The sequence below is a fragment of the Vanessa tameamea genome, chromosome 6, assembly GCF_037043105.1.
Source record: "Vanessa tameamea isolate UH-Manoa-2023 chromosome 6, ilVanTame1 primary haplotype, whole genome shotgun sequence".
NCBI classification, from domain to species: domain Eukaryota; kingdom Metazoa; phylum Arthropoda; class Insecta; order Lepidoptera; family Nymphalidae; genus Vanessa; species Vanessa tameamea.
The window spans coordinates 9,581,720-9,596,579 of NC_087314.1; the positions used below are offsets into that span (position 1 = coordinate 9,581,720).

The window sequence follows — 14,860 nt, forward strand, 5'->3', positions numbered from 1 at the left end:
TTTATAATTAATTTAATATACAAAAGTATATATACGAATGTTATTATTATATAAACACTAAAAGCAATAAAACAAAATAAGCTATACAACATTCCTGTGTGATGAAATTGGTTCAACGTTAGTGCATTTGAGCGTGGTGCAACCTAAATTTAAAGCCAGATCAAAGTCTTAGGCTAACTCCACATGCTTTATTACCGACAACAAAACGGATGTAGAGATATAATTAAATAACTGCATTTATAAGATACATCAATAATAATAATTTTATCTAAAGTGCAGCAAATAATGTCTTTTAACTCTTGTAAATATATGACAAGAGTAAATTTTAAAAAGTTACTTTTTCATCTCCAAGGGAATAGTTTTAGATATCGGTCACAAGAAAATTCAAAATATTTTGTATATTAGACCGGAAGATGATGACACAAAATGCTAGGTCATTTGTACCAGTATGGCGGTTCTTCAGGGGCCTAATTACGTAAAGGCAAAAAGGAAAATGATGGTCATAGCGCTCGCACCGGCGGCTCAATCGCGTGGGCGTTAATCGAACGCGTCGGATAAATAACGAGTGTCGAACGATTTGTTCCACAAAAATGCTTGTGTTTTCAGATAGTCGAAAAAAAAGAAGTAGGCGGTAGCGTAATGCCATACTTCTCGGGTGTGACTTACAGCCCGCCATACCGACGCGAATACATTAATTTAAATAAAATTGTTATATTAACCAGTTGTACCAGGCTAATTTTTGCATAGCTAATCATCGTCGAGTAGTAAAATATTGTTCACATTCGCCATCTCCCACGGGTATGGCATTATCAGACTTCTATTTATGATCATACAGGGAACTGTTAAAAAGAGTTTCAGGGTGGTATAAATCGTTTGTCGAAAAAAAAAAATTACTCCTTTGCAGTGGTATGGCGGCCATTGGGAACTGTCGGAAAAGTATGGCAAGGTGATTTTCGTGAATGGCTACTCGACGATGATTAGCTATGCAAAAATTAGCCTGGTACAAATGGTTAATATAACAATTTTATTTAAATTAATGTATTCGCGTCGGTATGGCGGGCTGTAAGTCACACCCGAGAAGTATGGCATTACGCTACCGCCTACTTCTTTTTTTTCGACTATCTGAAAACACAAGCATTTTTGTGGAACAAATCGTTCGACACTCGTTATTTATCCGACGCGTTCGATTAACGCCCACGCGATTGAGCCGCCGGTGCGAGCGCTATGACCATCATTTTCCTTTTTGCCTTTACGTAATTAGACCCCTGAAGAACCGCCATACTGGTACAAATTACCTAATATTTTGTGTAATCATCTCCCGGTCTATATGGATTTTTTTTTAAATGTGTGTCACTAATCGAACACACCAACGCAATAAAAGCCTCACGAATGCGAAACTGTTTATAGTCTCATTTTAATTTAAGGACCAACGTCATAGCATATCTACAGTAGGTAACGAAATAACCAATTGTAAAGAGCATTCAAAATCAAAAGGACGCCATCTTTAGAGATAACCTTACAACATGCATGGACAGTTACACTGAGTGTATCAAATTCAAAATAAAAGAAAATAAAATAAATAATAGTGTTTTGGATACCACTCGCGAGAACCACGCTAGTTAGAATTGTCTCAAATGTTTATTTGACATTTGACAGATTAATTATCATTTTGCGATCATATAGTAATAATCAAGTAACATTATTTTACCTCTACTAATATTCATGCCAATATCTTAACGAAAATATTACAAATAAAATATTAATGTTGAAATAAAGCTTACGCGAAGTTATTACAGCATAAGCTGTATAAACATATGAATGATTATATATCTATTCAAAATAAATACGTACATTAAGCGCATACAAAACTCACTATCTTTGAATTATAAGTTGTTAGATATACATACATAGTTTTAATAAAGTAGAATTTAGTCGTTTTCATCCGCGATTCTATTTTCTTGGCGCGGTGTCAATTTACAATCATTCATAAAGCGAAACATGCTGTCTTTATAAATTGCTTTTACTAAACGACGCGGGTTCACCTGCGAAAAGTTAAACATAATGTACTTATTAATGTGTCCCGTAACGTGTGTATCATTGATATAATACAGCATATATTACACATCTTGGTGTACTTCAAATATTGGTCGATCAGCTGCAGTTGAAGATTGAAGAGATATAATCCGATCAATTCACCGCCTTAAAGTTAAATATTAGCAAAATTATTTATTAAAACGAGGATTATCGCCAAATGTTAAGTCTTTATATCTTATAATGAATGTGTGGCAATCAGTCAATCGAGATATTTTTATAATAGATTATGTACAGGACATTCGTGATTCGAAACATTCGTGGGATCGAATGATGAAATATTACGTCATTTTGTAAAATGTTCTATATATAATTAGGCACACCTGTCTTTATACAGGACGTAATATGTTATATAACTAAACCATTTAGTTCTTTCGGACATACTTCTGACCAGTTATATAATCAAAAGTGCAACATATTATATTTCAAAACTTTACTTTTACTGCACTTTGAAATTTCGCAATAAGATATTATTGAAAGATTGACATAGCTTAAATCGTTTTAATACATTGAAAGTTACGAAAATCAATCAATTCTTTTTTCAACAATGGAAAATGATCTCTCCTACTGCAGACAGAGATGGGGTCGGATTGGGAGTACTAAAACCACCGGTATGGTCATTGTGATGGTTGATGCTAAATTGTAGCTTGCATATTTTGTCACCTGCGTTTGCAAATTAAATTGAGCCTTGAGAAAGTCTCATAGTATCGATAACCTCAGTCATATCTGGGCTCTTCTATGGTGGAGATGTCAATATGCCAACCTACTGGAGGTTGACATCTCCTTATTACCAGATGTTATTCATCCAGCTTCCATTGAAACCTACTTAACCAGACGTTCATATAAACATATTTAGTTAAAACAATGTACATATAGCATATATTTATTTCGAAATTAAATGCTATCGTAATAAAAAAAACATTCAGATTTTAGTATAAGTTTTTGCCTTAAAGTATAAGATTATTAAGCTAATAAAAATAAAGTCATTACAAAGTCTCACTTAGTATCTCTGTTGACATGACCAATCCCCTGAGATTATTTTTGCAATACAACTTTCTCTATTTAGGTTTACTAAGATTTGGCCCAGTTACCAATACCATATGATATATTTGATCACGAAAACCTTTTTATACTCTTGACGTGGTAACAAAAAATCTATGCTACTATTAATGTAGGACTTATAAGAAATCTGCACTATGCCACTTCGAGTTCAAGTATTTTCTAATCGAATACCTTATCACGGTTATCGAACAAAGTATTTTTAGTCCATGAGAACCGATCATTATTTTAATCATGTAAAAACTAATTGCTATATAAAAATATTAGACGCATTACGATCTCTATATTGGTAATGTAACCTTAATAAATTATGTTAAAGGTATTTTATTAATGAAATAAATTTGACCTCGATGATCACCCATATATTACATATAGGTATATATATTAGCAATTTTATTTTTATTTCAAAAGTAAATTAAGTCTGAATCCATATCGCTCTGTTCTGGGAATTATTTTGCATGAAAAGTAGTTTGTAATCATATTCATCCCACGGCCATATTTGATGTGTATCACTCTATTTATACAGTCTATTAATACTTTTAATACTAACAGCTCAAAACTTTCCCACGACTATGCAAAAGCCGCCTCTTGTTAATGAGAAAGTACAGAGTTCCACCGCGGATGGTTGATATATATAGATATGGCAGAATTTCATCCAAGACACGCAAATTTCCTCTCGATGTTTTTTCTCAGTAACTGGCGTGAAATTTTAAACACAAATAAAGCTAGTGAAAGTTTAGTTGTATGCTCAGATTCGTATCTTGTTCATCGATTAAGATCCAGATTTTCTATCCACTGGGCTATCTTGGATCTAATAAATTATTTGACATAAAACAAGGTTTACCTAAACCGGTTGTAATAATAAAGCCTACTCTCAATTTTGTGAGCTGTTTCTTTATGTTTAAACAATTTAATAATTCTCATACTAAAAAAATCTATTCATACAATACTCCAAATCTGCCGTTTCTTGGTGATTCTTCTTAGTAAGAAAATAATTCTAATATTTCAAGCGTACTTAGACGAGCCTATTTGAATAAAGATCTTGGTTTTATTACGATTTTATTTGTTGTTGTTTAAATGTTGCCACTTTCGTGTTTGAAAGCATGATCATTCATCAGGTTGCCGAGATTTTTGACGAATTTAAATAATTAAAGGTTTGCCAATTATTATTTTTTATCTTATCACAAATGCATTTATATAAAAAATAATCAAAAGTACTCAATCATTCGTCTACCGTTGATTTGTTGTTTGATTCAGCCTTTGATCTTTTGGGTCAAAAGATAGTCAAAATGTAAAGATCAACAAGTTAATATGTAAATAGACAGACATAACTTGCTCAAAGACTGGTTTTAGTACTTAATGTTCTTGGATTGGACCTAGTAATTATAAGTGTCGGTTGTCTATCAATACGAGTTACATACATTTAATAATTTATATATTGGATTATATTTTAAATAAAATAAAAAATACTAACAGATAAAATGCGCCGAGCTACTGAAAGTCGCAGATTTGATTTTAATATGCGTTGAGAACTATTAGCCCTTTTTTTTTTACCTTTTTTATTTAGACATTAGCAAAATAAATGGTAAGTATTGTGCAGTATTTTTACCTGCGGAATTGCAATATTGTTTATCTACAGAAGAAAGTAATGATCGGTATAATACATACGCAATAATTTCATGTTGTAATGTTATGTACTGGTTTCTTAATCCTTAAGAAATAATTGCAAATCACAGGACTTTTAAAAAAATCTTTTTAATTTTGATTAGCGCATTCAACCAATTCAATTTAATTCTTAATTCAATTTATGAGATAAAGTGGTCAATCGGTGCGGTCGAGGTAAGCAAATTAATTGAATTTTGGAGATAAACACTAGAAGGATATTGTTTTGATTTACACACTCCAGACGTCTTTTTTTTTCATTTCAATTTTAACGTAATCTTAAAATATTTCAACTATAACTTATTTATGGTTAACAAAATACATTTAGTTGGTGTTTTACACAAATATAACAAAGAATACATGTTTATAAAAATATGTAAACTTTTTACTTCAAATGTCATGTGCACGAAGACAAATGTATGACCTTTCTAAGAATTATATTAAGTTTGAATATTATACAATTTTATGTAAGAAATATCAAAATAAACCACAAAGATATAAATATTTTTGTTAATCTACTAACACTACTACTGAAAACTACAGTCCTTACTTGATGGTAAGGCTTTGTGTAAGCCCGTCCGGGTATATACCACCCACTCATCATAGATTTGAAGGGTGAGTGTGAACAACTAACCTCGGGAAATAAGATGCTATGACACCTGTTCCTTTAGCTACATTGGCTTACTTACCCTTCAGACCGATTATTGCAGTTTGACGTAGAATATAGGAGTGGACGATACCTATATACTAAGCAACATCAACATTAAACACTCTCGGAAAATGGTTTGATACCATCTGAGGGCTACATTTCTAGTACAGTGCGCGTTCCTTGGTCGAATTAAATAGTATGTGCTTCCCCGGCTTCCTGCTACTCACTTTCGTCCCTTTTCATGAAATAACTCTCGACAGAACGACGAGAAGAAAGATGTTACACATCAAAAAATTATAACGTAGTTTGAATAAACCTCACATTTCCTTCGATATGTTTATGTTTATGTAGATATGAAGAGTGATATTAATAAATATTTATATATAAGTTACGTTACAATTAACAAATTATATAAATCTGCCAAAATAAACGATCTAGAATAAACACTAGCAGGTGGCCCATACTATTACACAAATTACATTATTGTAACACGTTTTATTGATGCAAGTTATAATAATGCAACGGTCCAAATAAAGAACACATTAATCGCTTAAATTATCTTATATTTGGCCGACAAGAGGTGCGTATGCACGTCTTATAAACAAAGGCTCATCGCAAGTCGGCCATCTGTTTCGGTTTTCGCGTGTGTGATGAGTGAAACGTACGGCAACAGGAAATATCGTAATCATACTTTTATACATCATAAGATAATTATAATATTAAAAAATAAGTATTTTAATGCTCTAGTATTTCTGCTTGTCTTTATACAAACTCATTTCTGAGTGGTTCCATCAGGAATTTTTCCAACACTAAAAATCACTTTCTGATTTATAAGATTACATATCGTGATATTCTTAATTTAAACCCAGGTTAGGTTAGATTTTTCTGTTAAGAAATTTTCACTATCAGTCTGAAGTTTGAATGTTGATTGTTTTAAGTATTCCGTTAGACCGTAAATCGCAAGCTACAACTACTATTTATGCTAAAATATCATTAGAAGTCTGATTATTTTCTAAATATTTTTATTAGAATAATTAAGTATAATTTGCAATATCTATTACGAGGTCTAATCAAAATATTTTTTAATTGTACACTTTTAAAATTACATTTGAAACTTGATTATACAGTATTATATTAAATACCGGTTGTTAAGAGTCAACCGAAAATAAATCCCTAGAATCTCCGTAATTAAGTGTAATAGTCACATCAATTCATTTAAACAAGAAAAACAATCAAACATATCATATTACCGACAATTACGCCGACAACCATAACCGTAACATGATTAACTTTTAAAACACTTTAATATTAATAGTGAAGTTATTATCTAAACATCCTCATATACAATGTATTATGGTAAATGTTTCCAAAGTGTTTTAGCCAACAATACTCTGCATCGCGAGCCACTGTGCGCCCGTTCGTCCATCGACATGGGAAGTGCGTTATTTATTTATTTTTACCGTCAACCTGACTATCCGTGTTCACCGTAGTACCAATATAGACACCGGTTAGATCACACTGCAAACACTTAGATTGATTGATTCAGAAATCAGTCAATGCGCGTCAATTTGCGCTTCTAATTCCTCATGGATTTCGGTTGTCACGACAAGGATTCAGGCGAAGTGGAGTGCTACTTCGAAATACGTAAATATCTGTAATCGAAACTTATCCAGAGACATGTTATTATTTTACAATTCGAAACATTAGCATTGTATTTGATATTTTTAGTTGGTATCGTGTTGTTTTTGGGTCGCGTAAACATGCGCTCATCGGACAGTAAGTTAGTCCGAATGTCAGCGCAGTCAGTGTTTGTTGGCCGAATTAAACGTGTTATTAGAAATTGGTATCATTTAACGAATTTAGCTCATTATGTTTTGATAGCTTAAATTATATAATCTTGAATTATTCACGATGCATACGGAACTAAGATCTGTAAGCACTAGACGTGATAACGTACCCAGCCGTAAGTAGAAACTGATAAGCTTAAAAACTAACTGTTAACGTATAATTAAAATTAATTTGTAAATTTGAATATTTTAGATTGTGATACGGGTACGACTTGCGCTATCACGATACACATGCGTAAGTATTTTAACGTCGAAAGTAAATTTCGTGATTAATTAAATTCATGAGTAATTTTAATTATTATCGCTTCGTAATCGGTACATTTATAAAAGTAATAAGCAAGTTCATGTAAATATCGTTTAAATGCTGCCAAAATAAACCATTTATATGCGATTAACAGCCATTGTAAATATTGCACCTTAGCGTTATAATAATTTTGTTCATATATAATTATTTAAATCACTATAATTATTATTATTAATTAATTAACAGAGTGCAATCTTATTGCCTATATCGAATGCAGAATCTTTCTTTTGTTCTTGATTATAATAAAAAAATAATTAGATTGAAACTTTCTTTTCAGCAAATCCGCATGCTGTTGGATGTGTTGAAAAATTTGCAACATTTTTCTCGTTTCTCCTTGTCATTATTACATTTCCGTTTTCGTTATTCGAATGTTTTAAGGTAAATGAAAATTAATGTTTATTTTTTTCTAGAACAATTTCAGATTATTTTTAATTTGTAATTATAAAATGAGAAATTTACTTTTGTCCCAAATTCACAATTTTAACATAAATTTTGTATCGTGGTATAGACAAATGAATTTTTCATTTTAGTATTATTACAAATTAATTTAGAATATTATAAACATTTAGAATATTGTATAGATTAATATTTAATAGAGAAAATATTTATTAATAAGTAAGCCCTTAATACTTCTCAGGTCGTCCAGGAGTTTGAACGCGCAGTGATTTTCCGCCTCGGTCGATTACGTAAAGGTGGCGTGAGAGGACCTGGTCTCTTCTTCATATTGCCCTGTGTCGATACTTACAGAAAAGTTGATTTAAGAACAGTATCATTCGATGTACCACCCCAAGAGGTATGAACCAATTTCAAATCAATTAGTAGTACACAATATTTTATTTTTTTATCTAAGGTCTACTTCTCTTCTGCTAACCTTACCTCAGAATTAACCAACATGACTCTACATAGCGTCTTATATTTATTATTTATAGTCACTATTATATTCTTACATATGGTCTCCTCCGCCTATAGATATTAGCACTATACAAATTATTACCAACTAGGTATAGAATCTATGTCTCATATTGATATATACATTGGCTTACTCATCTTTAAAAAAATAATAATTACTTTTGGCACTAGATAACGATGTAAGTGAGTAGTCTGTGAAAATCATACACGCTTGAACAAAGCTAAATAGTTTTCAGTTCGATCACTTTATGTTTTTACCAAGTCGCGTTGACTTATGAAACAAAAAAACAAACTGATTACATCAAAACTAGATATTGCGGTGTTTCAGTTTGAAGCGTGATTAAACCGGTGTAATTACAAGAACAAATTACATCTAACGAATAGATCCTATGGCTAAAAGTGCGCTAACTGTACGAGGAGTTTCACATTTCTTGCAGTGCAATTCATTTCATCATCATTCAGATCATCAGTACCAGTGTCTTTGCAAACGATTTTATTTTTATTACTATTCATAACAATTTTATTTTATACGATTTTATTTATTTTTATTACTATTTTACTTGGTGGTAGAGCTTTGTGAAAGCCCGTCTGGGTAGTTAACACCCACTCATCAGATATTCTACCACCAAACAGCAGTACTCAGTATTGTTGTGTTCCGGTTTGAAGGGTGAGTGAGCCAGTGTAAATACAGGCACAAGGGATGTAACATCTTAGTTCCAAAGGTTGGTGGCGCATTGGTGATGTAGAGAATGGTTAATATTTCTTACAATGCCATTGTCGATGGGTGGTGGTGACTACTTACCATCAGGTGACCCATTTGCACGTCCGCCGACCGATATGATAAAAAAAAAATAACAACTTCAAGTATACCTATGATTGCTATATTGTTAAACGTATTGATTACCCCTACTCTCCTTGGTTATATAGATACATTATACCCCATGATCTGTCTTAATAAACGCACTATCTAACGCAAAAATTATTATTCAAATCGGAGTGCTAGTTTGAAATGAGCGCGTCTGATTAAACAAACACTTCGGTCGTTAAAATAAACTTGCTACTCTGCGTGGTTTTACTCACGTTAAATATTACAGTCCGACCCCCGTTGGTCGTAATGTAATGTTATATATTAGTCTATTCTAACCTAACCTTAATTTTAACAATATATGATATCATCATCATCAGCCCATATTCGTCCACTGCTGGACATAGGCCTCTCTTTATTTATTTTGGGCAATACCTCTAAATATGATATACTAACACAAAATTTATTTTTAGAAATGGAATTGAAGATCCCTCGAAAAGCGCAATTAAAGAATCATATTTTTTTTGCCTTATTAATAGTAAGTAAGTAGATATCTTATGATTATGTACTTATTAATAAAAATAGCGTTTAAATATGAAATATCCTTGTTTTGAATTTGGGTTATTTTGTAAATTATAATAAACATCTTATTTTTCTGAATTTAACAACATCATATATTTTTAAAAGATATTTCCAATGACGCTAATCCATACGAAACTACCAAATGCTAATATTGAAAATTTGCGGATATCCTTATCCTGATCAGCCAACTAAAACACGAAGTATAATAAATCAAATATTTTTCACTGATACGTGTAATATTCAATTTGAAACATGTAGAGAGTTGAACAACATCTAATCACAAATCTTTACAAAAAAAAAAAAACACCTTGAATAATATCACTACTCGTGTTCCTAACAAGCCAATCATTCCAGTACTAAATATACCGCGACGGAACTTAAACATAACTACGATGCATATAACAAAGAACACATGGCTACAAACAAAGACGATTTGGAATTGGCATTGGTATTGAAAACAGTTAACCCGAATGCCTGCCATTCAGCTGGTTTGCGTCTAATTGATGTTCCTATAAACCATCAATCAAAGTTTTACGATGCACAAACAATTGTGTCTTGTACTAGTTGTCTAACCCGTTCTACCTCATAACCGTTTCATTATTGAGCCAGCTGCTTTACGCGGTATCGCCCACGTTATGTTTCTGCTTCCCCATTTAATTATTACGATGAATATATAACGTCAATCTAAATTAAAATATATTTTATGTAAGTATTTTTTTTTGAATGCATAATTGAATCGCTATTTTACAAAATTAGTTTTAATGTAAACGTGTAATGATTTCTTAAATTAAAATAATTTTTGATTAAAAATAAGTCATAGTTGAATTACAACATGAAAGTGTGTTAATATATTTTATCGATAGTTATATTATATACTGTGCTAAAATTATTAAATTAAATATTAATCAAGTATCATGTAAAAATTATTAATACGGTTCCAAATGCTGATCTACCTCATGTATATAGCACAACTCATTCCACTGGTTCACTATAGAACATAAATCACTAAGTTGATATGGTCCAAACGATGGAACACATACAAATTGATCACTTGATGTATGGTCACCAAGAAATATCATCTTTTCATTACATAGCCAATGTGTCACTAATCTAAGAAGTTACATCCCTAACCTATAATAATTACTCTTAACCGTCAAACTGGAAAACAACAGTACAAAGGATTGATTAGCTCAGTATGTGATGACGAAGTGTTACCTACCCAGATATGCTTTCAGAAAACCTTAACAGCATGTAAATTATTTAAATATTGTGTTTGTACGCGCGAGAGATAAGTGGACTGTATTAAGATGAGTAAAAACATAAGTTGAATTGTCGAAATCAGGGCTAGTACTTTCGAAGACTTTTTCTTCTTTGGAGCGCTCCCTTGGCCTTCACACTCTTAAAGAACACAGCCATGGGATGAGTGATATTATTTGAGGGATAGTAGTAGTTCGTTACACTAACTAACTTTTAAGCCTTTGGTAATCTAAAAACAAAGCAGCAACCTGTAAACATCCTACTGCTGGGTAACGACTCCCATAAGGGAAAGGTTTGGAGATTATTCTACATGCGAGTTTAATAAATACTTTTTCCTTTCCCGCCACGAGATTATTTATATTCACGAAAAGCACATGATTGGTCGATGGTGCCAGCCCTCACCTTCTATCCACTGAGCTATTGGAACATCAGAGAGTCAAATATTAACCTGTAGCCCAAAAATATTAAATATGATGTATTTTAAATTTATCTAAACCAATTTCTGAGGTAAAAAGTAAAATTATGTAATAACCTAAATATAGTAAATAACGTAATATTTACTATATTTAGGTACGAGTATGTGTGACGGGCTGAAGTCAACTGTTCTTGATAAAAATTGCCAATAAATATATTTATTTTTTTATACGTATGTTTGATTTAATTTAGATAGTTTATTTATTTATGTTTTTGACTTACGTTTTTTTGTACCTTATTTTTAATCATATAATGTTTCTGTTCACTGACTAATCGTAGTGGTGAACTATTATATATTTCTGTAAGGTTACTACATGACTGCGAGCGTTGATGGTCATGTTTAATTATACGAATTGCTGCATTCGTTTTGTTATGACGTAAGAAAATTCGAACAAAATTAACTTGTATTTTTGTTTGAATTTTTACCTATGTATATCGCTATTAGAAGATATGAGGTATGTATTACGAATAAATTAGGAAATGTTTCATTCTCATTGATAATATCGTTGACGTCGTTCATGAAGTAGAACGGACTTAGTATGGAGGCCTGGGCAATGCCCTTAGTTACGTGGAGTGTCCACGTAAGTTACTCAAAGTTAACCCATATTTACTTTAAATTACGTATGTTTCAAGTGGGTCTACGTTATACCACTAGTTTCAATTTTTACAAACAATATATTATTCTGTTAGGTACCGAAGACTACCATAATCTATTAATATAATTAGATTGATTGATACTTATATATATAATATGTATATGTGTAAATATATACTTAGAGAATTGAAATAAAGTACCTGTTTTATTTTTTTAACATGAAAACCGTTTTTTTTTTTTTATGTATAATCTGTTGATTATAGATGATTTTATTATATTACCAACTATTAGAAGTATTGATATTGGCCTATGTATTAAGACTAATTAACCAAATTTTTAAATCCTGGTGGAATGTATAAGCAAAATATACCTAAGTTTTGTTTGACTAAGAATATTCATTAACTATTTTAATAAAAAATAAATACCCACTTTCAGGTTCTCACAAGAGATTCAGTTACTGTGGCGGTCGATGCAGTTGTTTACTATAGAATAAAGGAACCGTTAAACGCAGTAGTTCGTGTAGCAGATTATAGGTAATATTTTTTTGACAAATCAGGTTCTTTTGAATATTTCATAATAGTACCTGTTTTAATTATTTATATTTATTTCTTAGTGCTTCTACTCGTCTCCTCGCTGCGACAACATTGCGCAATGTTCTGGGTATGCGTGACTTAGCCCAGCTGTTATCTGATCGTGAAGCCATAAGTCATATGATGCAAACCAACTTGGACGTAGCGACTGATCCATGGGGAGTTGAAGTGGAAAGAGTTGAAATGTAATACATACTATTCTATTCTCTAAGGTTTTTAAGGCATTATTTATTTTTTTAAAAGCTACTGTCTGTACTTACTTTAATCCTTTCCCCAATGGTAATGAAAAACTTTTCCAAGCTTTGAGAAAAATACAGGCAGTTATTTTATAGCTATAGTTTACTCTATAGTTTAAACAGTTTAGCATATGCAGTAATAACATTAATCTGCAGTTAATTTTACATTCGTGTGACCTATATTACTATGTTCAGCTACTAACTGATCAGGACGGTTTCACCCGCGTTAAACGTTTCTGTTCCATCCGTATGGGTCGTGAGTCGTTCTCATGAATAATCTAACTCTAGAAATACCATAAAATATGGAAGAGCATGTTAATGTCTCACTACTGAACTGTCACCTCCTCTCCTTTTTGAGGAAAAGGTATGAAGTTTGCTCCAATGCATGTTCATGGATACAATTAGCAGATTCTCTTCACGATGTTTTCCTTCACCGCCGAGCAATTCAGTGGTACTTGGTCGGATTTCAACTCAAAGTCATCGGTTAAGATTCTAGTCTTATAACCATTAGGGCCAGAAATAAGATATTTAACGAGAAAAGTTTTCCAAATAGAGTTGGCAGATCTTAATATAAGAACGCTCAAATAAAAAATCCTTTTCGTCTTTACATGTGTAGTAATATATGAAACCGAAATATTGTATTAGACGCGACCCAAGGAAGTTCACGTTGAAAGATCTATTTATTAAATCTTGGATTACAGCAAAGATGTCCGACTCCCAGTACAGTTGCAGAGAGCAATGGCAGCTGAAGCAGAAGCTGACAGAGAGGCCCGAGCTAAAATAATTGCTGCTGAGGGCGAAATTAAAGCCTCAAAGGCTCTAAGAGAAGCATCCCTCGTTATGTTAGACAACCCTACTGCTCTACAGGTAAGATAAGCAACAACATTTGAAGTATCCATAATAATTAATACGTGTCAAGAATATCATAACTGTAGAAATTAGGTATTTGTCAAATTTACATTTTGAAAAAAGAAATACTTCACATTTTTTTTTATTGTGAAGTAGTTTTTTTTTAATTTGCGAAAAGACATGAGATATTCCACTTTTATTATTAGCACTAAAGTATCGGCAGAATTAGTCGAAACTTATGTATGCCCTATATTTTAGTACAAGCTAATCGATGAGAATTGTAATTTGTATTTGTTCATCCATTTATTAAAGTACATCATAATTTGTTGCAGTTAAGATACCTACAATCTCTCAACACAATATCGGCTGAGAAGAGCTCAACAATAATCTTTCCGTTCCCGATGGATTTCCTCAAGTGTTTTTTGAGCGGCTCAGGGCCCAGCATACCTCCGTCGTTACCAGTATGAAGTTAAATATTATAACGTCATCGTCATCATTTAAACAAAAATCTATGTCATTTCCAAAGACGCGCGTACCACAAACTTAGTTGTTATTAAACTAGAATTTATTTCATTATCTTTTATTTTTCGTCCGATACATAAGTTTGCAAATAGTTCCACAATTCTTTATCAATATAAAATATTAATTTGTAATACAAAACAATTATGTTTAACAACTTATCAATTCAAACTTCTGATAACGATTTTGCCGCTATCGAGAAAAATTTACATGATATAAACGAATGAACTTTAATAATTAAGAATACATTTTAAATTTTATTTCAAACTAGCTGTTACCCGCGGCTGCGCTCGCGTAGAATATGAATATATTAACAAATTAACTTAAAATATTACGTTAATGTAAGACCTCTTTGTGTGACAGGCTTGCTATCTTCTAAAATATTAGAGATATCGCATTTTTTCACTGCACATTTTCGCTGTACTTTTGTTT

General features: G+C 31.9%; 1 protein-coding gene across 5 annotated transcripts; it reads left to right on the forward strand.

The window, feature by feature from the left end:
* Positions 1-6,864: 6,864 nt before the first annotated feature.
* Positions 6,865-14,422, forward strand: LOC113393497 (mechanosensory protein 2-like). 5 transcript variants are annotated; one of them, XM_026630404.2, is made up of 8 exons: positions 6,865-6,898; positions 7,502-7,543; positions 7,890-7,990; positions 8,250-8,405; positions 12,670-12,767; positions 12,848-13,009; positions 13,762-13,927; positions 14,242-14,421. In XM_026630404.2, exons 1-8 carry the CDS (start codon positions 6,892-6,894, stop codon positions 14,374-14,376), a joined length of 867 nt encoding a protein of 288 aa, XP_026486189.1. In that variant the 5' UTR covers positions 6,865-6,891; the 3' UTR covers positions 14,377-14,421. The 5 variants fall into 5 exon arrangements, with proteins under 5 accessions (XP_026486189.1, XP_026486190.1, XP_026486188.1 ...); XM_026630399.2 differs by lacking the exon at positions 6,865-6,898 and adding an exon at positions 6,911-7,105 and having other exon boundaries at positions 14,242-14,422; XM_026630401.2 differs by lacking the exon at positions 6,865-6,898 and adding an exon at positions 6,925-7,424.
* The last annotated feature ends 438 nt before the right edge of the window (positions 14,423-14,860 follow it).

Bases quoted from the DNA above. Each gene is read 5' to 3' on its own strand.
- LOC113393497 (XM_026630399.2), top strand. From the start codon at position 7,048: ATGGATTTCGGTTGTCACGACAAGGATTCAGGCGAAGTGGAGTGCTAC. The intron at 7,544-7,889 runs GTAAGTATTTTA...CTTTCTTTTCAG, and splicing joins CGCTATCACGATACACATGC to CAAATCCGCATGCTGTTGGA. The intron at 8,406-12,669 runs GTATGAACCAAT...ACCCACTTTCAG, and splicing joins TCGATGTACCACCCCAAGAG to GTTCTCACAAGAGATTCAGT.